The 25,149-nt window shown below is 44.4% G+C and overlaps 1 protein-coding gene across 1 annotated transcript in view; it reads left to right on the forward strand.

The window, feature by feature from the left end:
• Positions 1–25,149, forward strand: part of grm8a (glutamate receptor, metabotropic 8a) — a gene marked incomplete at its 3' end in the record, with an annotated part of 340,950 nt that overhangs the window by 290,665 nt on the left and 25,136 nt on the right. The window contains exons 8-10 of the mRNA XM_084049615.1: positions 12,573–12,719; positions 20,648–21,069; positions 24,027–24,393. Coding sequence (XP_083905741.1) covers positions 12,573–12,719; positions 20,648–21,069; positions 24,027–24,393 — 936 coding nt within the window. The remainder of the gene's footprint in view (positions 1–12,572; positions 12,720–20,647; positions 21,070–24,026; positions 24,394–25,149) is intronic.

Consider the following 25,149-nt stretch of genomic DNA (forward strand, 5'->3'; position numbering starts at 1 on the left):
ACCTATAACATAAACACATAACACACAGATCCCTATACTCTACTCCTAGCACTCTTATCCGTAACACCCCCACCCTTAAGAAACAAACCACTCTGTTTGTTTTATATGTTACATCAAAACACAAAAAATATATATATATAATATTTACAATACTAACCTATTCCAACACTACCCACTTAACCGCCCCACACTCTGGATAGGGCATCAGCCAATACATTTTCTTTCCCCTTTTTGTGCTTAATCTCCAAATTGTACTCCTGAACTATCAAAGCCCATCTCATGAGTCTCTGATTGTGATTGTACATGCGTGACAAGAAAACCAGAGGATTATGGTCTGTGAATACAGTCACGGGTAGAGAACTGCACCCCACATACACCTCAAAAAATTGGAGAGACCACAGCAACGCTAAAGCTTCCTTCTCAATAGTCGAATACCTAACCTGGTGCTTATTAAACTTACGTGAAAAATAGCACACAGGATGGTCCACTCCGTCGAAATCCTCTTGGATAAGGACTGCTCCAGCCCCAACTGCACTCGCATCTACTTCTAGTTTAAAAGGCCGATCGAAATTTGGAGCAGCGAGCACAGGGGCATTGCACATGAGTGACTTGACACTCTCAAATGCATGCTGACAATTAAAATTCCACACAAAATCGGATTTGGGACTAAGCAAGGTAGTGAGAGAATACACGACCGTAGAAAAATTTCTACAAAAACCACGATAATACCCGGCGAGTCCTAGAAATCTACGGAGAGCGCGGCGCGTAAGAGGAACAGGATATTCCTTTATAGCAGCGACCTTGGCCTCTAGTGGGCGGACTTGGCCTTGCCCCACTTGTTTTCCGAGGTATGTGACTGTGGCTTTTCCAAACTCGCATTTGGCAAGATTCAAAGTTAAAGACGCCTGAGCTAAACGCTGAAACACTCGCTCTAACGTTTGCATGTGGTCTGCCCAAGTCGAAGAATACACAATGACATCATCTAGATAGGCATTACAGTTTGGTATGCCCGCTAATACAATGTTTATGAGCCGCTGGAACGTGGCTGGCGCATTGCGCATACCAAAAGCCATAACAGTGTATTGCAAGAAATAGTCAGGTGTTACAAATGCTGAGATCTCAGAAGCACGCTGTGATAATGGCACTTGCCAGTAACCTTTCAACATATCCAGCTTGCTCACGTAGGAAGCGCTACCCAGATTGTCAATGCAATCTTCCATACGTGGCAAGGGATATGAATCAGGCACAGTTACATTGTTCACCTTCCTATAGTCAGTGATGAACCTAGGTGAACCATCCGATTTCAATTCGACCAGACAAGGGGAGCTCCAGGCACTTGTGCTGTGTTCCGCTAAACCATGCTTTAACAAATATTCAGCTTCACTTTTCATCAGGGCCCGTTTAACCGGGTTGGCACGATATGCGTGCTGCTTAATGGGTTTGGTTTGGGTGACCTCTATGTCATGTTTTAACACCGTTGTTTGGGTGGGAATATCACCAAATAGCGCTGGAAAACCATTAACCAAATTAACCACATCATTACGCTGCACGTCAGGCAGATGAGTGAGGTGAGAAGGCAACGCTCTTACCATCTCAGAATTGGGCAGACGCGCACTCTGCTGCAGAGTAGGGCGTAATACCAGCCCATCATCACCGTCAGATCCAGTAGGTGTATCAGGCACAATCAATGCTGACACAACAGAGCAAACAGGTTTAGTAGGAACAGCACTGGAGTGACCCCTGGAATGATAGCATTTTATCATGTTAACGTGACACACTCTATATTTGCGCCTCCTCTCAGGAGTGCTTATGACATAATCCGTGTCACTGAGCTTCTCAAGGACCTCGTATGGCCCTTCAAAACGAGCCGAAAGTGCCGAACCGAGGATAGGCAACAATACCAAAACCTTATCCCCCGGTTGAAAAAGTCGCGAGACCGACGCTCGGTCATACCGACGCTTCATTCGAATTTGAGACTCAGAGAGCGCATCCTTTGCAAATGAGCAAGCCTGATGAAAACGCTCTCTGAACTGACTAACATAGTCCAGTACATTTTCCCCCGAATCTGGACTAGCAGACATGAATTGTTCTTTTAGAACTTTGAGAGGACCCCGAATAGTATGGCCAAAAACAAGCTCAGCTGGGCTGAACCCCAATGACTCCTGTACCGCATCGCGTGCCGCAAACAATACAAATGGTATCCCCTCATCCCAATTTCGCCCAGTTTCCAAACAGTATTTACGCAACATGGACTTCAGCGTTTGGTGCCACCGTTCCAGGGCCCCCTGGCTCTCTGGATGGTACGCGCTGGAGACCTTGTGCGTAATACTGAGGGATTTTAAAACCTGATTAAACAGCCTGGACTGAAAATTGGTTCCTTGATCCGTTTGCAAAAATTTCGGCAAGCCAAAGATGGCAAAAAACTTGTGCAACGCCTTGATAACGGCTTTAGCTGTGATGGTGCGCAACGGAATAGCCTCTGGAAACCGGGTAGCTGCACACATGATAGTGAGTAAATATTGGTTACCAGAGGATGTTCTAGGCAGCGGGCCAACACAGTCGACAATCACCCTCTCGAATGGTTCACCTATCACAGGTATTGGATAAAGGGGGGCAGGAGGGATAACCTGATTAGGTTTCCCTACCAGTTGACACGTGTGGCAACTTTGACAAAACTTTGCAACATCAGATTTCATTCCGGGCCAAAAGAAATGTTTCAGGAGGAGGTTGTACGTTTTGGTGACACCTAAATGACCAGCCCACTTACTCTCATGGGCGACTGATAACACCTGCTGACGGAAGGCTGTAGGTACAACAATTTGGAATACAGCGCTCCATTCTAACCCTACAGTAGCAAGTGATGTCCATTTACGCATCAAAATATCCTGATCAAGGAAATAGCCTACCTGTTCATTCTTAACGGCGTCAGACGTCATCACCTCACTGAAACACTTCCTGAGGCTCGGATCACCCTTTTGAGCGGCTGAAAGAGACTTTCGGGTAATCGGCAACCTGGGATAATCACCAGTTTGGGGAACCGGTGTGCACGGTACTTTGTCCTCTTTTTTCACAGTGCTACTTAAAGCAACATCAGATTTATTCCCCACATTTTCCTCTCTGAAAATTGGTCCAAGAACAGAATCTGACAAATCAACATCTCCTACTTTTCGTGCTTGTGCACGCGTAATTACGCACGCTGGGAACACAGTGGGGCGAGACTCAATCAAGCCATCAGGCACATAGTTAGGAGAATCCATTACCTCAAGTGGTGGAACCACCTTCCCACCCGCAATATCATTGCCCATTAAGAATGAGATCCCTTGTATGGGCAACTCAGGGCAGACGGCAACAGGAAAAAACCCAGTGATCAATTTAGAATTCACATGTACCTGGTGTAATGCTCTTGGGACATAACCCATTTCTATGCCACGTAGCACAGTGCTGTAGCCACATGAGGTTTGATCAGTAAGTGACAACACACCAGCCAGAATGATAGATTGTGAACCCCCTGTGTCGCGTAAAATGCGCACTGGCTGCTGATCATTAGCTTCCCCTGTCAGCGACACAAACCCATCAAAGGTGAACGGTGCAAAACATGCATCAGGATTCTCACACATCTTCATGGAACCAGGCTCTGTTTTAATCAACCCCATGCCTTGTGGCTGCCCTGCACCTTGAGAAGACTGCTGCTGTTGTCCCCCACGTTTTAACTGCAAACAATTTGCAATGACATGTCCAGATTTGTGACAATAATAACACTCCCGGTCATCCTTACGCGGAGGTGGTGACTTGGAAGTATTATTATTAACCGTAGAATTGAATCGAGGAGTATACGTTTTCTCACTCTGAGATGACGAGAACACAGTCTTGTGCGTGAGAACAAACTCATCTGCTAGAGTTGACGCCTTAGAAAGTGACTCCACCTTCTGTTCATTAAGGTACACCACAATGCGCTCGGGAATACTTTTCTTGAACTCTTCAAGTAGAATTAACTCCCGCAGAGCATCAAAATCATTAACCTTACAGGCGGTGCACCATTTATCAAAGAGAAGGCCTTTCTCTCGGCCAAACTCAACAAATGTTTGGTTAGATTTCTTGTGGTTCCTAAACTTCTGCCTATAGGCCTCAGGCACCAACTCGTATGCTTTCAGAATAGCTGCCTTAACAGAGTCATAATTAAGACTATCATCTAGAGGGAGAGCTGACACCACATCTCGAGCTTTGCCTTGAATTTTGCATTGAAGTAACAATGCCCAGACCTCTTTGGGCCATTTAAGTGCAGAGGCAATGCGCTCAAATGCACTAAAATAGCAATCCACCTCAGTCTCACGGAAAGCAGGCACCAACGCAACATGCTTAGAAACATCCAGGGTAGATGGAAAAGCGGAAGGAATACTCATAGAAGATGTACCTGACTTAGGTTGGGACCCTCTCAGAGAACCCACCTCAAGCTCCTTTATGCGCAAGGCAGTGTCTGCCTCTATTTCCAGCTTTCTTATTTTTAGCTGGTGCTCGAGCTGTGCTTGCCGCATTTGCACTTTTTCATAAGAATCAACTTTGATCTGTGCAATACGGACGTTCACGTCATCTTTAGACCCATCTGGATCGGGCAGGGAGGGAGGATCACCACCCCCACCTGCTTGTGGCTGTGCCTCAGCTTTGTCCGCTGGGGCACCTATGCCACCATGCACATTGAGCTCTTTTACCGCATTAGCTTCGTCAGGCACCACAGGCAACACAACCAGAATATCCTTCTCCACCAACCCAGCCACCACTAGAGTTTTAAGCTCATCTTTACATGCCGACTTGGACACCGTGATCTTGAAGTGAAAAGCTATATTGTGCAAATCCTCTTTGCGACAATCATCAATTGCATCAAATGATGGATTTTCAATAAACTTCTCAAGATTAAATGGAGCCATCCCTCTAATCCTATAGTCCTAGTCAAACAATTTACACAACCGTATGCCACTTGATTACTTACTTTGAGGAGAAAAAAAACTGAAATTAACAGCTCAGGTTCAATAAAGCTGACGAGCCCCCATTATGTTACGACCCACCGGGTCTAGGGTAGTAGGAACGCAACAAAGGCAAGGTGGTTCAAGCCAAACTTAAGCTTTTATTCACAGCAATCTTAGAATGGCATACAATCAAGTGTAAAAGGTAATGAAATAACAGTGCTACCAGTGCTGTCGAGTGAACAGGGCGCGGACAGGAACCAAAGCAAAGAAACAAACAACAAACAAAAGGTCACTTTCCTAAACACTTGAATAACCCCCAACTCTTACTTCCTAACCTAGTAATAACCAATAATAAAGAAAACCTAACTAGCTGACTACCCTATTCTTACTTAACAAACATAAATACAAAGTGAATGGATCCTGCCCTCTACCTGGTGCTAAACAGTGGAATACTAATAAATACCTACAATACTACCTGCCCTGTATCATCTCTCACATGACGCACTTACTTAAGCAGCAAAGGTTTACAATAGGATTTAGACTGGATACAATGCTCTGTATGTTAAGGCTGTAGCTAAACTACTCCGTTGGGCACGCTGTCACTAGACTGTCGCACATGGAGTGTCTCTGGACTGACAGCGGCCCAGAATGGAGACATTGAATTGCTTTTGAAGAATGGAGGGTTGATGACGCGGAGCCGTGGAGTGGTATGCGCCAATAGAGACGCGTTGTTGCAGAGTGCAGAGCTTGAGCCTGAAGCGCTCCCCACCAATCCTGGAGAAGGAGTCGCTTCCCGAATCTGCATAGGATCAGACGAAGAACGAGGACGAGGACAAGACGGGCGCGCGCACACCTATAACATAAACACATAACACACAGATCCCTATACTCTACTCCTAGCACTCTTATCCGTAACAATGCCAATTTTATCCGACTAGATTTTCAGGCCGGCCTTCAAATCAACACACTTATTGTCATGGCATCCCTGAACAACATTTGTGCAATGTTTGGTGATGATTGGAGCGACACCTGTGGCCCCCGGGGGACCCTGACTTGGCCCCTGGTGTGACTATTTTCATATAGGAAGGATTAGGAGAAAGAACTCACACAGGATACAGGATGAACAAGTGCAATTGAATGTGATCACACAAAGAGATAAGAAGACAAAATTGGAACTGTAACATTATAACATTGAAGCGTGTGTGTGTGTGTGTGTGTGTGTGTGTGTGTGTGTGTGTGTGTGTGTGTGTGTGTGTGTGTGTGTGTGTGTGTGTGTGTGTGTGTGTGTGTGTGTGTGTGTGTGTGTGTGTGTGTGTGTGTGTGTGTGTGTGTGTGTGTGTGCGTGGGTGTGTGTGTTCCGTAAAATGCCCACAATGCGAACAAAAGAGCGGATTTTCTCTCCTGCTCTCTGACCTCACGCTGTCCATGGTGCTGAGTTGTGACTATCGGAGAGAAAGGTCAGTTATTGATTTGCACATTGTCTGTAGCCTACAGAACTTTGTGAAGGGCGAGACCGTACTCGGATGCTTTAGTTGTCTCAAGCCATTTATGCACACCTCTATTTAAAGTTAAAATCCATAACTGAGATAAGAGAGTGAGTATAACTTCAGTTCCACAACATGGCGTGGTGTGTTATATAGATCAGGGGTCTTAAACGTTTTTCAGGCCAAGGACCCCCTAGCTGAGTGAGAGATGAAGCAGGGACCTCCTCTATATTGTATAAAATTGTGTTTCAGATGAAACTTATTTCGTTTACTTGGTCTGCTCTTTTTTCGCTCTACACCAAACCTCTTAACCTCTTAAAAATAGCAGATCTACAAGTTGTGAGCTTGTAGATCCGCTATTTTTTGGCTAAAGTTTTCCTCAGAAAAAGGGATGCCAGGGTTCAAGTGGTTAAGGTAAAAGAAAACTATCATATCACACAAAGATTTGGCGGACCCCCTGTAGTAACTCTGAGGACCCCCTGTTGAAGACCCCTGCAATAGATGGTTCAGCTGCCTCCGAATGCTGTGTTGAAAATGTTGTTTTCCTGGCCTTTGCTCTCAGGTAACCTTGCCATGTCTTAGCTTTTGCTGATTTGGCTGAACGCCACTATATAGCTTGGATTCCGCTGTGGGGTTTTTGTTGTTTTTGAGGTCCTTGGATGGCTTGCTAGGGGAAGTACAACGTAGCCCATTAAAACCCAGAAAGCGTATCCTCAAACCTCTCACCAGGAGCTTACCATGTACTAGCCAGGGTATCTGGCCTTACAACCTAGATACTCTGGCGACTACAGAGCCCTTCTGATTCTCTTTCACCCCCTGGCACTACTTTACCTTGTGAACCACTTGGGCTGAACATCTCGGTTAAAGTTCTGCTTGGACACCATTGCAGCGGGCCTTGGCTCAGGTTTAGATAACCGGTCGAGCATTAGGTCTGTGTCATTTTAGATTTTAGCGTTGGCTATTCAAAAATAGCAGGTATACAAGCTTGTACATCTGGTATTTTTGAACATTTTTGAAAAATCTTGAAAGTGTTCTTGAATAATTTTGAATTTCGAAAAAAGTTTGAGAACCAATGATTTAGAAGGTATTTGTAGAATCGGCCTCAGGTCTTAATGGGTTGGAGTTGGATCTCGGGGGTGCGCTGGGGCTTCGGTCCTGACAGCGGTGAGTATTCAGTGTGATGGATCGTGGGTTTGACAGGTGAGCATTGGGGGGCCTCGTGCTTTGATTGGAGGAGGCTGTGGATTTCGGGTGTACTATTGTCAAAGCAGTCTCTGTGTCTTCGTCTGGTGGGACCCTACGGATTCCTCTGCTGCCTGATGGATGAATGATGGATGGATGGATGGATGGATGATGGATGGATGGGTGGATGGATGGCAGGCAGTGCTTTCGGAGCTCCAGGTAGTATTGATGTCAGCAGGGTTGCATTTGCTGGGAGGGGAAGGTATTCTACTTGGGTAAAAGAACAAATGCATTGGCATCAAAATATACTAAAGAACCACAAGTATAAGTACTCATAAAGTACCCATTTCCCAAGTTTATAACATGTATAAAAACCTTATGAAAATGGCAGGTCTACAAGCTACACAACGCGTCGCATTGCGGCGTGTTGTGAACTTGTTAATCCATCCATTCGTTGTTAATCCATCCATGTCTCTGCTTTTGATATCCCCCCTCTGGTCATGCATTCTTATGTCCGGTGGGGATATGTTTTACTCATGTTCACCGTGTGATATGTTTGTGTGATATTTATGTTGTGAAAATAGCAGATCTACACTACAAGATCTACTTTGCTATTTGTCATGCATCGAAGTATATAGGGCTGGAGTTGTCAAGAAAGTGTCCCCTGCTCTTGTTTTATTTTTACTAATCAAAGGGAGGATGCTGGGCTCTGCAGGGTTTCACATAATTAGTTGCAAGCTGTGCTTTACGCTGGTTTATGGATTGATTTGAGTGCATCACAGTTGAGCTTTTAATGCGAGCTTTAGCATTTCTGTTCATCCCCCCCAAAAAAGGAATACAGCAATCAATTGATATTTGAACGTTTTGAACACTCAAGTATATATATTTCCACGTCACTCTGACATAAACAAATTGAACAGGCCCATATACAGGTAGGACCACGGCCACGTCACTCTGACTCAGACATAACCATAAACAAACCCGATATGCCCATATATAGGCATATATGGAGATCCAGTTGTCCACAGACCTGACTGTTATGTCCATATACGGTCATGTGCATGTATGGGACCGACCAACTTCAAACTCGGTGTGCACATCGGCAAGGCCTCGAGGGAGTGTGGTGCCCGCGGTCAAGTCGTTCGGACATGCAGTTGTCCAGAACCACGATCCAACCAATGTATTTCCATTTTGGGCATGCCAATATACAGGGTATGGGCATAATACTAATGACATCAGGTATCTCCATATATGGGTATAAAAGGGACACAAGTAGACAGACAGATACAGAGATCTCCATATCTGGGCACAAAAGGGACACAAGTAGACAGACAGATACAGAGATCTCCATATCTGGGCACAAAAGGGACAGAGACAGACGGGTACAACGGGTACTCTGACAAAGCCCCCGACACTATGACTCAGACATATCGGTCACGTCGGCGGTGCGACATAGGTGTGAACTCTAGATGTGAAGGCTGCGTAGCGGCCCGAACCTCAATTATGCATACTTAATGTAATTGAGTTCTCCAGTACTTTAACTGAAGTATAATGTGACTGAGCAACTTTCACAGTGGAGTGATATTGGACCAGAAGTATACTTTGACTCAAGTACTGGGGTTGAGTACTTTGTCCACCACTGCAGTGCAAATACACACACATGGAGCAGGCAGAGCTTGTAATGGCTGCAGAGTAAAGGTCATTACACACCGGCGATTATGCGAATATACGCAAAATTCGACTCCAGTCCGAATACATAAAAGACGCTTTTTCGACGTTTTGTAGCGGAAAAGCTGCTTTTCTGCTTTTTCGCTCACTGATGTGGAAGCTTGCATTGCATTGACATGAAAAAATCGCCCCTGGTGTGTAAGGACCTTAACACCATAGTATTTCTGTCAGTTCAGTAATTAAAAGGAAGAGAAGTTCATGACTCAGAGTACTATATTTTGGAGACGGCATTCATACTGTTGTTAGCGTGTGTGTGTGTGTGTGTGTGTGTGTGTGTGTGTGTGTGTGTGTGTGTGTGTGTGTGTGTGTGTGTGTGTGTGTGTGTGTGTGTGTGTGTGTGTGTGTGTGTGTGTGATGATGATGTGCAGCACAATGGGGAATAAATAAAAAATAATGAATAGTAAGATGAAAACAACACCTCACTGAACCTCTGAAGAAAGTTTCACACACACACACACACACACACACACACACACACACACACACACACACACACACACACACACACACACACACACACACACACACACACTTTTATTAGTAAATATGTTTTTGGTCTGAGAAGTTGCACATACAGTAGAAAGCTGATAATTAAAGGATAAAACATGTTCTCTGTGTGTGTGAGCATGCATGCGTGGACGTGTGTGTGTTGTGAATTGTTGTGTACTAAAACTGTTATCATTGTGTGTGTGTGTGTGTGTGTGTGTGTGTGTGTGTGTGTGTGTGCGTGTGGTCTCATTAAAATGTGGTTTCTCTGTCAGTCTCTGATGGCTTGCAGTTTGTGTGTGTGTGTGCGTGCGTTTGACTGGTACAGTTTGTCCCTGTTATAAACCGAGCCGTCCCACGATACTGAGACTCTACCGTGGGCAACTGAAAAACCTTAGGGACACAGTGCAATTATAGAGTTTATCACACACACACACACACACACACACACACACACACACACACACACACACACACACACACACACACACACACACACACACACACACACACACACACCCCAGTACATACCTCAGGGACAATATAACAATGGAGTTCAACACACACACACACACACACACACACACACACACACACACACACACACACACACACACACACACACACACACACACACACACACACACACAGACTGTAAGATGCATTATATGACACATGCATACGTGCACATACATACCCAGGGATGTCAATTCTCACGCACGCACACCTATTGAGCTACAGCTGCACAATTAACCAAATTGTCTATTGTCATGCATACAACATACTGTACCTATACTCACACACAGTGATATGGAATGGAATACACATGCATGCGCGCACACACACACACACACACACACACACACACACACACACACACACACACACACACACACACACACACACACACACACACACACACACACACTCAGAAGGAAATCCAGATGGCTTATTTGTGCCACATCTGATTAGCGTTCCGATTCCAGGGCTCACAGAGTGGCTGGTGTTACCTTTGTGCCTGGCAGCTTCACGCGAGTCGCTCCTTGCTAATCGCTCTCCAAATCGCCCCTGCACGCCGCCATTTTCTGCAGGTACACAGAAAGCAGAGGCTGTTAAGCGTCTGCTAATGCGCTGCGTTTTGCACTTCAGCAGCTGCGGGCCAAGCTGTTTCTCTCCTCCACAAACAGCCGTGGTGGTGAGCAAGAGCGAGATAGTATGGTTCGCTGCCATGTTGAGGAACTTATTTGAAGTTTGTTCCAGGCTAGCTTACATTAGCACGACGTTATTAATGATGCTCAGTGAGGCATATGTCATGCTCTCTGTGTATACTGTCTGTGTGTGAGAGTGTCCCCCACATATCTCGAGAACCATCTGACTGATTGACTTCAAACCTGGCATGTGTATCGCAGAGGAACCGAGGGAGTGATGTGTAGAGTGGGAAGTCGGGGTCAGGATTAATGTACAGAAATATATAGAGGGGCGCGCCGTGCTCGGGTGGCACAGTGGTAAAAGTAGGTGCCCACCACCACGGAGGTCGCAGGTTCAAATCCACCGTGGTGCATCCGGCTTTGTCGAGCGTCTACACAAACACAATTGGCCCGTGTTCAGGGGAGGGATGCCGGGCGGGTGATATCGGTCACTGCGCGTACTCCTACGGGCTGGGGCGGCACCTGTCAGTGGGGAGTGTTGGGCGGGAGGAGGAGGACGACGACGAAGGCTCTACGTCCTCCTGGTGGGGGCTCCTCACTGGCAGGTGGGTCAGTAGGATACAACAGCAGTGACAACACAGAAATGTGTTTGGGGAGGAATCAATTGGCATAATGACTAAATTGGGGAGAAAAATGGGTAAAAAGCAAAAAATATAATTAAGGATTGTACATAAATATCTATAAAGCCCTTTATACCCATGTATGGAGATCCCTGATGTCATGACAATGACATAATTGTACTGACGTCATAGACTGGCCACCGAGCGATATTGGGTACAGCACTAAGTATTCTGACAACGGGTACAATTAAGCAATATTACACGAGAGGGTGAGCGTTACCGTGATTGTTGACATAACAGTGATGCAGGTCAGGAACGAGTTCCGAAAGCATCACTGTGGGGCATTTCGCTCTCAAAATAACAACCTTTCTGCAAGTGTTATCTCTGTTAGAAAAGGTAAGAAAACCATGGGGCAAAATTCCCCTTTAACTGTTTGCTCAATCTCATTGTAATTAAGATATTCGATAGAAATTATGCATGTTTAATGCCAGATGTAGCCACTACGTCTGTAAACTTCCCACGCAAACTGCTAGCCTAGCCACTTTGGCTGACAGTGCCGATACTCTGTCTGATCAGCACAGCTGATTTGTATGTTTTGATTAGTTTCATTTGAGAACGGCCAGGTGTGCTGTCATGCTCGTTTGAGCACGGGTAGAGAGCCTATTTCACCCAATCAGATTTCTTGGTCAGAACTACCTGTTGTATAATGGCCATGAATGACCGGTGGGGCATGCGTCCCAATGGACCTTACAGTTACATATTAACATTGTCTCCTTCTGTCTTTTCCTCCCTTTTCCTTGTCTGCTCTCTCCATTCTTCCATCCTTCCTTCCTTCCATCCTTCTTTCCTTCCTTCCTTCCTTCCTTCCTTCCTTCAACCTCCTCGCCTTCTCCTACTCCTCTATTTCACGTCCGCTCTCCCGTCCTTGGCTTCGTCTTTCTCTCTGGGCGTTCTCTCCTCCAGGTGGAGGCCATGCGTTGGAAGACAGGAGACCCCTCTCTTCCACCCTCCGTGTGCAGTCTGCCGTGTCGGAGAGGAGAGAGGAAGAAGGTGGTGAAAGGAGTTCCGTGCTGCTGGCACTGTGAACGCTGTGAGGGCTACCACTATCAGGTACACTACTATTGCACTACATTGTGGTATTGGTGCTTTTACTCCAGTAATAACATTTCAGTTCCTCTTCCACCACTGAAAACAACTTAAGAGGGCAGAAGCTTGAGCCCTGTGAGCAAGGCACTAGCAAGCCCCCAGAACCCAGTGCTTGCATTGAAGCGAAATGGACATGCTGGCCATTCGTAGGTACTGCAGCTTAAACGGACGGGGCCACTGCAAATGTACGAGCGAAAACGGTTTCGACCAATGGGCTTGACTCACGAGCTTGCGCACGGGGCTGCGCACCTCTGTGACGTAAAACGCGTCACTTCTGTGACGCAGAACGTATCACAGTGGCCCCAAATAGGCTACGCCCATCACACTTTACAACCCGGAAGAAGGGGTGAATTCGCTTCATGCGCTGGGTGAGCAACTCAATGCAAGTGGATGGGAGGCGATATCCGGTGCCCTCTCTATTATTTTTAACTCTATGGGCACTAGCTGTGCGATTACCCACGCCGAACAATGCAATATCCGCTTCTGCCGTCTCAGTGCCATTTTAGTTGTATACCAATAGGTGATAATCCGTTCTTGTCAATATATGGTACATGGAGGGAGTACCTTTCCCGCCCTCATCACATGGGTACGGTATGTTGACTTTAGAATGCATTGACACATTAGTAAGGCATACTTTTGGATTGGCTATGGGCACCTTGTTCCAAAGAGCTTTGAGCTTTGAGTGTGTGTGTGTGTGTGTGTGTGTGTGTGTGTGTGTGTGTGTGTGTGTGTGTGTGTGTGTGTGTGTGTGTGTGTGTGTGTGTGTGTGTGTGTGTGTGTTTAGGATTATACTCTAACACTTTTCACAACTTTTACTTCAACCAAATTGAATGCTGAAAATAACTGTACCCAACAACAGTGCACAGGGCCAAGAGGCAAAGAACCGAGTCGACTGTGAATTCCATCGCCAATAACACTATGGTTTCATACGGTTGCCCTTCCATCAAATGCATTCTGGAGGGGAAACACTGAGTGCACATTATCCTAATGTATAGTTGTTGCTAGGTGAGAGGGAGCAGATCACGGTGCTTATCAGGGAACGGTTTGTTTTCATAATGTGAGAGTTTGTAAACCTTTTGCTCCAGGCTGCAGCAAATGCAGAATGTCAGGACACACGTTGCTTCTTTTCGTTGTAGAAATAATTAGACGAAGTTTGGTAGTGACTCTTCAGCAGAGACTTTGCTGACACACACAGGTACTTTTGGATCATGATAATCCTGATGATTAACCAATGGTAATCAATATGTGTCAGGGCCAAGGTTGTAAATTGAGGCTATATAGGAAGTGATAGTTCATATGAATGGCCTGTAGTCTCGCTGTTTCACCCCGGCTGGGGTAATTAGGCTCCATTCAAGTGGGTAGGTTTTTGACGAATATTACACTTGATTTTATTACCTTAATAAACATTGTCATAAATACTATATGCTTCCAGTCGCTAGTTTAAAGTCTTCTTTCAATCACCATGATATGCGTTTTGGTAAATTATGGTCCCATTTCATTTAAAATTGATGATAAAGTAGGGTATGCTGGTGGAGGGGCGTGGCTACCTTGTGATGATTTGATTGACACGCTACACAACCAATAGCATTAATTTCTGAGTGCATAGGATATAGAAAGATGGGCGTAACATCGTCCATATTTTTTATGGTCAGGGCCCAGCAAAAGGTTCCTCATGTAGGGACTTTTGAAACTGCACAAATGAGCAAAATAGGTCAGTGTTTTTCTTCCTTTTTTTCACATGAACAAAGTTTGAATGTTTAAGAACCCTCTCATTATAATAGATACCCATTTTAGAATCATTAAATATTTTTAAATCATTTGTAAACAAACCTCTTTTTTTGTGTGTTTCCTTAGACCAGGGCTGTCAAACTCATTTCGAGTCGGTGGCCAGATTTGGCAAAACGCGACTTAACGAGAGATACAGACCAGTTGTTCTTGTGCTCATTCACTTCCACAGCTGTCAGTGCCTTTGTTTTTCAGCCAGTAGTCTCAGACACTGCCATAACTTCAGTATCTCACTTTACAAATGTAGATATTTATTATGAGAGATGAACAAACAATGGTATTTTTGTTTGAGGAGCCAATGCAGTTTAGAATACTGTCCCTGCTATAAGCACAAAATGTTCTACTTCACATGAAATGAAATGGGAAATGGGTAGCTGACTGTCTCAGTCTTGTTCTCACTCGATGCTTCTAGACACCTGATATATCTGCTTTAAGCAACTTGGCAACATCAGGGACCAGTTTCTGAGCAGTCAGTCATTGAGATGTCTATGTCACCATGGCCTCGACAGTGTACAAATTACTTGAGAGTGCACAAATGCAATTGAAAGTGTACAAATGGAACCAAATGGACCCTTACAGGTCAATTTTGTTCCATCTGTGCACTCGCATCAGAGTTATGGGGGTCTGTGGCCACACTGCTCTTGGAGGCACTGGCCCAGGTGCCTCCAATCCCCTAACTGTCATCCTACTACCAACCAGGAACCAGCACACAGCTAAAGAAGGCAGACACACATAGGCCAGTTCCAATGCCCCCCTAAACCCTCAAGCCCTGAACCCTTACAGACTTAAGTGATGTCGCCAAGGGCTCCACATAGTATATAAGGAATGGGACAGCACTTTGAAGATGAGTCCTTCATTCATGACTCTTTACATCATTTTTAAAACGTCCTTATTTTCAGTCAGTGCATTATAAGATTGATATGCATTATAGAATAAGAGGATTTTTCTATCTAGGTTATTATGGGGCCAGGCTTCCAGCATGGACCCATATTGTTATTCGCATTATTCCATTTCTTCTTCTTCTTCTTCTTCTTCTTCTGCCGTTTTTGCCAGTTCTGGCTGAACCGTGCAGTCGCTTTTTATGAAACTCGGCCATATGGTAGATGGTCATGAAAAACGATCAAAAAATAAATCTCACAATCTTTCGTCAAAAGGTGGCGCTATAACACTCAGTTGAAAATGACAACTTTGAACAGGTACAACTCATGCCCTGTTTCACCTACAGCCATGAAACTTCGATGCACACATGCGTCTCCTCATGCTGAACAACTTTCACACTCTGACTTTTGACCTCTGACCTTTAGATCTCCCACCATTTTGAATTATATGAAAAACAGTTAAAACCTATCTCCTCCTGGGATTTTTGAGTAATCTGCACGAAACTTTTTACACATGAACTTTGGACCTATACCAAAAAACGTTTGCAAAATATCTTCCATAAGTGAAAAAATGAAGCTTTAATGAGCCAATGAATATTGCAGTTTTATGACAATTATTCATCTGCCCCTAACACATACATGCAGACTTACCATTCTTTGAAACTTTGCAGAAATGTAAAGGGCCATTCCAAATATCACTGAAACCAATCTTACTCCAATTGGTCAAACGGGGGCGCTATAGCAATTTTTTGAAAATTGAAACTTTAAACAGGCAAAAGTCATGCCTCGTTTGGCCGACAGCCATTAGACCTGCTTACACATGTGCCTTGACTAATGAGGAACACATCTATCACGTTGACCAGTAAGCACCGCCCTTAGATTGTCCGCAATCTTGAGCAGTTTGAAAAACACTTAAACCCAGGATTTTTCAGCTATTTGCGTGAAACTGTATGATCTGTCTGATCTCCTTTTTCACAGGTTCTTGTCTGTTGGTGGCTTCTCGCTTAAATGTGTGCCCCACAACCTGAAGGTCACCAGTTCAAGCCTCACTTGGTGCAGACTTCATCCAAGTTGCATTTCACACAACATGACTATCAATGAATACATCTGTAATTGTTAAAGATAACATGAAATACTTAATTGAATGTTTTTTACATACAGCTGATCTACAATCTCACAACTTTTCAGATAGCAATGAGAGTATGTTTTTTCAATGTATAACATACTTCATTGTGAAAATAGCCAATGTACAATCTGACAACTTTTAATGGTTTGTGAGCTTGTAGATCGGCTACTTTCACTAATTTTGGTTCTGAGGAGATGTACAATTTCTTCATTGGTAAATGGTTTGTGAACGAGTGATCTTAGTGTTAGTGAAACAGGGGCTTGGGTCATGACAGAAGGCAAGAGTTTGTGATCCTCCACAGACAACATCAGCCTGGACAAAGATATAGCACTATAGGTAGTGTTGCAGCTACCTAAGAGTGCTTCATGACCGTAAGGTTGCCGGTTCAAGCCTCACTTGATGCAGACTCATTTAAGTTGAAATGCAAAAAACATGACTCAATCTATTCCGTTTCCATGGCGCTCTCTCTCTCTCTTCAATCTATTCCATTTCCATGTCTTTCTCTTCAATCTATTCCGTTTCCATGTCTTTCTCTCTGTCTCTTCAATCTATTCCATTTGTCTCTCTCTATGTCTCTTCAATCTATTCCGTCTCTCTCTCTCTCTCTCTCTCTCTCTCTCTCTCTCTCTCTCTCTCTCTCTCTCTCTCTCTCTCTCTCTCTCTCTCTCTCTCTCTCTCTCTCTCTCTCTCTCTCTCTCTCTCTCTCTCTCTCTCTCTCTCTCTCTCTCTCTCTCTCTCTCTCTCTCTGTGGGGTGGCCATAGCTGAGTGGTTAGTGAGCCCGCCTAGGGAGCCAGAGACTCTGGTTGCCCGGGGTACGATTCCAGGCCAGGTCAGCAAATGTGTCGATGAAATTAAATTTGTCCCTGAGCAAGACTCTTAACCCCTAATTGCTCACAGGCACTCATTGGAAACAAGACCGCAAGGACTTTCATGAACTGACCTGTTAAAGGAATTATCATTTCTCTTTCTCTCTCCTGGCCCCATATTATCGCTGCTTGCAGCTATATTTTGTGTTTAGATTACGGTTTGTATATTATTCATTTGAAATAGTATTTCCATATTCCATATTTACTTTGCTCATTTCTCATCTTGTGTCCCTTATTTTTTTTACCAAAGAAATCTCCTCCATTCCGTCTCTCTTTGAGAACGGTGAGAAAGCACTACTGTTTGTTAACATTCTAACTGGGCTGCGTGGCTCATTTGCATACTTAGTTCTTGACGTGTGGAGCGTTCCCTTGGTATCCCCATATTTACAATGCTATGAACTGTGGGTAATTCCCTTAGGCAAAGTCTGCATCGATGCTGGAAATGGAAAGGGCTCTGCCTGAGCCCTCACTGACTTAACCACTTCAAATGTGACTCAGGCCCTCATGGACTTCACATGAACACGCGTCTAAGTCAGTGAGTCTGTTAGGGGGGCATGGAACTGGGCCATACAAGCCCTGGCAAAGGCCATATACTATATCAGGGGTCTTCAACGTTTCCAGGCCAAGGACCCATTAGCTGAGAGAGAGAGAGACCCCACTACATAATGTATAAATTGTGCTGCAGATTAAACTTTTTCATAGATTTCATAGATGCCTTCAAAGACTTGTGTAGTGCTGTGTTGGATTCATGTTAATGTGTATTTTCAGACACTTAGCCACCTAAACCCTCAAAACTTGTACTCTTGTTTTCCCTCTACACCAAACCCCTTTGCTGAAAATAGCCGATCTGATTTGCAATTTTCAGCTAATGTTCCCCTCAGAAAAGGGATGCTAGGGTTCAAGAAAAAAAAGTCCCCCCCACCCCCGGACCCCCTGTTGAAGACCCCTGCCATAGGGCCATCATGTTACACAAGCAGAAAGCCTCATCAGCTTGCACAGCATTGCACTGACAACTCGTCTCTTTGCAAAGTGTCGATCACTGTTACTCCAATATTTATCAAACTGTGAAGAATCCAAGGTTGCTCAGAATTTACTACTTTACCCCAATGTGTATTTAAGTCCATGTCAGCCCAATGACAGATGACACAAACAATGACACAATCCTCTCCCCAGTCACATAGGAGTGCAGGAGGACTCCTTAGACTTGTTGCTCCATTAGCAGTGAATGATTGATGTGTCAATATTATGGACTGTGAGATGCCACAGTTGCCCGCCCCTTATGGCACACACACACACACACACACACACACACACACACACACACACACACACACACACACACACACACACACACACACACACACACACACACACACACACACACACACACACACACACACACACACACACACACACACGGCAGCTGATCAATTTGTGGGTAGACAAAGGGCGTTGGCTGTTTATCGCAATTTATGAAATGCATCACCCTCGTTAATTATAGCTTTTGGGGGGATGTGGTGGGGGCAGGGGGAGGGGTTGGCGGAAGGAAAAACAACAATTTAGCTGCCTGTCATCCTTCTAGTTCAATTAGAAGAACTGGCTGAGCAGAGTGAGTGTGCAAGCAGGCGAGCCCAGCTGTTCTCAAGCGTTTCCTCTTCAAGCAGAATGAATAAGAGAAGAAAGAATAATACAAAAATAAAAACACAGTTCTTAACCTAGAAAAGAGTGGCCATGCCGGATTGCCTACCCAGGGCCTGCAACATTTTGGAAGTCAGTAATAGCCAGTGGTGGAAAAAGTACTCAAAATCTTTACTTAAGTAAAAGTACCAATACTGCAATATAAAAATACTCTGTTACAAGTAAAAGACCAGAATTAAAAAATGACTTGAGTAAAAGTACAAAAGTATTGGCATCAAAATGTACTTAAAGTACCAAAAGTAAAAGTACTAAATATTTGAAAATAGCCGATCTACAAGCTCACAACTAAATGTAGTGGAGTAAAAGTACAATATTTTACTCTGAGATGTAGTGGAGTAGAAGTAAAAGTATTGGAAATTGGAAATACTCAAGTAAAGTACAAATACCTCAAAATTGTACTTAAGTACAGTACTTAAGTAAATGTACTTTCCACCACTTTTAGTTACTTTCCACCACTGGTAATAGCCAATCGGAATATGACAAATCCGGCTGATACATTGATTGATTGATTGATTGATTGATTGATTGATTGATTGATTACTTTATTTAGAAGATTTGCAGGGGAAAAGCGCACGAAAGTACAGTTTACAATGCAAGGTCAGCAAAAATGGATCGCTCATAAAAGCCGCAATGGCTTGTTTCAAAAGAGATCCATGATTACATGGCTCCAGTGGATGTGTAATGATTTGGGTGGATGTTTTTCCTTGGCCTACTGGGAGTGTGCGTGCAAACAACGGCAAAGTGAACTCATTTAGCAGTGAGTTAGCAACGTGTTGATTTGTACCTGGTCCTGGTGTGTTCTGGAGGTCAATGTGACGAATAGGATTTAGAGTGGATACATACAAACATAGGTATCCCTGAACAGGCGCTGTGACACTGAAGGGGCCATCAGCTGTCTAGAACAGTGGTTCTCAAACTTTTTCATGTCAAGGACCCCCAAATCAACACTTATTAGCCCGCGGACCCCCATTTCAAAAGATAAGCCAGGGACCCCCATAAGAGAAGATTTTCTACGGCTCTAGCAGTGATTCTCAACCATTTTAATTTCAAGGACTCCCAGTTTGACATGCATTAGGTCTACGGACCCCCATTTAATGGCATTTCTATCACTTGGACCACAATTTATATTGTAAAATCTATGTCAATTTACCTTGAGAGTGTACAAATGGAACCAAATGGACCCTAACGGGTCCATTTGGTTCCATTTGTACACTCTCAGAGTTACAGACCCATAAGGGTCCATTTGGTTCCTTATCTATCATTTAGCTGGGGACCCCCTGGAACTCCCTCAAGGACCCCTGGGGGTCCCCGGACCCCACTTTGAGAACCAATGGTCTAGAACAGGGTTGAGTGCGTGTGTGTGTGCGTGCGTGCGTGCATGCGTGTGTGTGCGTGTGCATGGGGGGGCATGCCTGTATGTAATCTCTCACTCCCTCTCTCCTTGTTTCTCTCTCTTTCCCGTGTTCTCCTCTCCCTTTCGTCCTCCTCTTTAACCCCTCATTTGCTCTCTGTCTCCCTCTCTCCAATCTCCGTTCCAGGCGTCAGAGTTCTCCTGTGAGCTGTGTCCGTACGAGATGCGCCCGGACGCCAACCGCACGGGCTGCGACGCCATCCCCATCATCAAGCTGGAGTGGCACTCGCCGTGGGCCGCCATCCCCGTCTTCGTCTCCGTGCTGGGCATCATGGCCACGTGCTTCGTGGTGGTCACCTTCGTGCGGCACAACGACACGCCCATTGTGCGCGCGTCGGGGCGCGAGGTGAGCTACGTGCTGCTGACGGGCATCTTCCTGTGCTACGCCATCACCTTCCCGATGATCGCCGCGCCCGCCGTGGGCGTGTGCTCCCTGCGCCGCATCTTCCTGGGCCTCGGCATGTGCTTCAGCTACGCCGCGCTGCTCACCAAGACCAACCGAATACACCGCATCTTTGAACAGGGGAAGAGGTCCGTGACGGCACCCAGGTGAGCGGGGAGGTGGCTGAGGGGTGAGGGGGGGTCTGCTGGGTGGAAGTGCATGTGTAGATGAGGCTATGGAGCCTATACCAGTGGTTCTCAAACTTTTTCATGTCAAGGACCCCCAAATTGTCACTTATTAGCCCGCGGACCCCCATTTGACAAGATATGCAAAAGGACCCCCATAAGAGAAGATTTTTACGGCTCTAGCCGTGATTCTCAAACATTTTCATTACAAGTACCCCCAGTTTGACATGCATTATTAGGCTACGGACCCCCATTTAATGGCATTTATATCTCTTGGACCCCAATTCATATTGTAAAATCAATGTTAATGTAACTCTGAGAGTGTACAAATAATTTGTTACACTCTCAGAGTTACAGACCCATATGGGTCCATTTGGTTCCTATCCATCATTTAGCTGGGGACCCCCCCCGAACTCCCTCAAGGACCCCTGGGGGTCCCCGGACCCCACTTTGAGAACCAATGGCCTATACTACTAGTACTTTTCATACCCATTGTATCCAAGTTCCACACCGGTGCAATATTCATTTTTTTCCTATCTTTCTTTCTGTCTTTCTTTTTTTTCTCCTCATTTTAAATAAGCAGCCAATTATTTTAACCTTTTTACCCTTTTTTCTCCCAATTATGTCGTTAATAATAAGTCGATAAGCTGCGCCAACCGAGCGCCCAGTGCTGAGGTTCTTAAGTACTGGAAGTCTAATCATTCATCATGGATGCAGTGACTGAAAAAGCACTCAATTTCTTTTTATTAAATAAAATACCACAATTTAAAAATACTTGTTCGGTATAAAACATTTTGTAAAAGTTCAAAAGTATTGGCATCAAAATGTTCATAAAGTACCAAAAGTAAAATTACTCATTATGCACAACTCATTATGCACGTGTCGCAATGCAACGCTTTGTGTGCTTGTAGATCGGCTTTTTTCAAATAGGGATAAAATAGGGCTGAAGTGGTTAATGTATATTTTACAGTATAATGTAGTAATGTATATCTGCAAAGTAACTAACTAAAGTTTTCAAATAATTGTAGTGGAGTAAAAGTACAATATTTGCCTCTGAGATGTAGTGGAGTAAAAGTAGACAATTGGCAATACTCCGGTAAAGTAAAAGTACCTCAAAACTGTACTTAAGTACAGTACTTGAGGAAATGTACTTAGCTACTTTACTTTACTTTAACGTTAAAAAGTAACATTTCTGTTTATAAACAAAGCCGATTACAGAAATATACAAAGAAACGGGCCATAATTTTTTTTAAACATTTATGAACATTTTCCAATATGTTTTATTTGTTTTGCCCTAAATGCCCAAAACAGGGACGCCAGGTTGAAAGGTGGTTAAAAGAGTGTCTACATCAGTGTGGAAATAATAACGGAAATATGACATTTCTGTTCATTTCATCCAGCTTTTCTTTTTGTATACAGATGCATGAAAACTAATAATTGTGATCGGGTGATTATCCACTTAAACCATCTGAAATAGTGAATGTTACCCCCAGAATAGGCATGCATGGGGTTCAAGTGGTTATGTAATAATTGTGACATGCCTCCTGAGGGGTAACCGTCTTCCATGCCGACATCTCGCCACTCCGACTAGTGGCTTCCGCGTGCGGTTAGGGTTAGGGTGAGGGTTAGGTATAGGGTTCGTTAACGTCGGAAAGGCGACATGTCGGAAAGCCGCCATGTAACCCTCCTGAGGTAACGTATCACTTCCCCATGTGCAGTGTAGCTCCTCTGACAACATTGATGACACAGGTCGGGTTCTTTATGAACAGGCATTTATTGCTTCAGGCATTCTCCTCATCCCTCAGTAATGCCTTGAGAACTATCTACCACACTAACTACCACACAAAAATAATAAACAATCAATAAATTGCACAGTACATAACATACATACAAGACATGTAGAAATGCGCAACGCGCAGGTTAAGAGTGTCCATCAAACACAATGGCAACATCAAAGCAGAACCTAAAAATAGAATACCTCGTTGGCCGCTTGTCGTGGAAAAGAGGTTCTTTGTTCTTTGGTTTATTAAAGTCCTTAGAATGTCCTTCTGACCGACTGTCCTTGGTTTCAGACGTCTTTAATAACTTTAGCAGCGCGATATCACATTAAACTGCAAGTTTACAGAGCTTAGTCCACACGTTTGTTTGTACCACCTGTCAGTAATGAGAGGCAATCAATGCATCAATCAATAATGGTCCGGTGTGTACTACTGACAGACAGGGAACTTTGTTCCGCCCCAGAAAGTTTTAATCACATCATGCTTTAACACTTTTAACCTTACATGAAATCAATTATGACCCACATATTTATTTATATCATGACATTATTATAAATTATGCTTTATGAACTTAAGACCATTCATTTTCTGTATTTTAGCAATTTTAGTATTTTTATAGTTTGTATTTTAATAACAGCACTTACAGTACATGCAGTGGTGGAAAAAGTACTCAAATTCTTTACTTAAGTAAAAGTATCAATACTGCAATGTAGAATTCTGTTACAAGTAAAAGTCCGGATTTAAAAATTGACTTGAGTAAAGTACAACAGTATTGGTTTCAAAATGTACTTTAAGTACCAAAAGTAAAAGTACTCATTATGTAGAATGTCCCATTTCATGTATAAACATCTTTTGAAAATAGCCGATCTACAAGCTCACAATGCGTCGCATCGTGACACATTGTGAGCTTGTAGATCGGCTATTTTCAAATGGCCAAAATGTATATAGGGCTGAAATGGGTAATGTATGTTTGTAATAATAATCAAAATCTACAAAGTAACTAGTAACTACTTAGTTTTCAAATAATTGTAGTGGAGTAAAAATGCAATAAAATTGGTACGGTAAAAACACCTCAAAATTGTACTTGTAAGTACAGTACTTGAGTAAATGTACTTAGTTACTTTACACCACTTCCCCTGTGTGTGTGTGTGTGTCCTATAGGTTCATCTCGCCGGCCTCCCAGCTGGTCATCACCTTCTCGCTGATCTCGGTGCAGCTGCTGGGCGTGTTCGTGTGGTTCGCCGTGGACCCGCCGCACACCGTGGTCGACTACGGCGAGCAGCGCACGCAGGACCCGTCCACGGCGCGCGGAGTGCTCAAGTGCGACATCTCGGACCTGTCGCTCATCTGCTCGCTGGGCTACTCCATCCTGCTGATGGTCACGTGCACCGTGTACGCCATCAAGACGCGCGGCGTGCCCGAGACCTTCAACGAGGCCAAGCCCATCGGCTTCACCATGTACACCACCTGCATCATCTGGCTGGCCTTCATACCCATCTTCTTTGGGACGTCGCAGTCTGCGGAGAGGGTGAGCGAGTGAAGTGTGTGTGTGTGTGTGTGTGTGTGTGTGTGTGTGTGTGTGTGTGTGTGTGTGTGTGTGTGTGTGTGTGTGTGTGTGTGTGTGTGTGTGTGTGTGTGTGTGTGTGTGTGTGTGTGTGTGTGTGTGTGTGTGTGTGTGTGTGTGTGTGTGTGTGTGTGCGTGCGCGCGTGCGTGCAGCTGCTGCTTGTTGCTCAGTTGGAGTCAGGAGATAACGAGCTGACAATCTGTAAAAAAAACGACGAAACGAAAGGTGAGAGACAGTACTGCGTGCGGTGTATATCTCACTTCTGCAGTGTGAGAGTACCATAATGATTGTATGTGCACGTGTGAGCACACCCAGGTGTGTGTGTGTGTGTGTGTGTGTGTGTGTGTGTGTGTGTGTGTATTTCTATGAAGTATAGTATAATTTGAGAAATAGACTGTGAGGACCATTTTCCTGGTCCTCACACTTTACATATGTTTGTTTTATGGTTTAAAAAATACATTTTTAGAAGAAGAAATGTACAATTCGAAAAGATTCAGGTTAAGTTTCAAACATACTTAAGCAGATATAGATCTGTAAATTTCCGCAATTTTGTCCTGAAATGTTGATGTCCTCCCAAGTATAGTATGTCGTAACCCGGCCCGTGGGGCCATGACACATTGAGGAGGACACGGTGGTAGTGCAAAAAGTAAAAATCATTTATTTACAGAAATGACTAAATAAAGCATGCGACAGGTATGAGGCGCGTGAGTCAGTAAGAT

Source organism: Gymnoscopelus microlampas, assembly GCF_963454915.1.
Source record: "Gymnoscopelus microlampas genome assembly, chromosome: 23".
Lineage (NCBI taxonomy): Eukaryota > Metazoa > Chordata > Actinopteri > Myctophiformes > Myctophidae > Gymnoscopelus > Gymnoscopelus microlampas.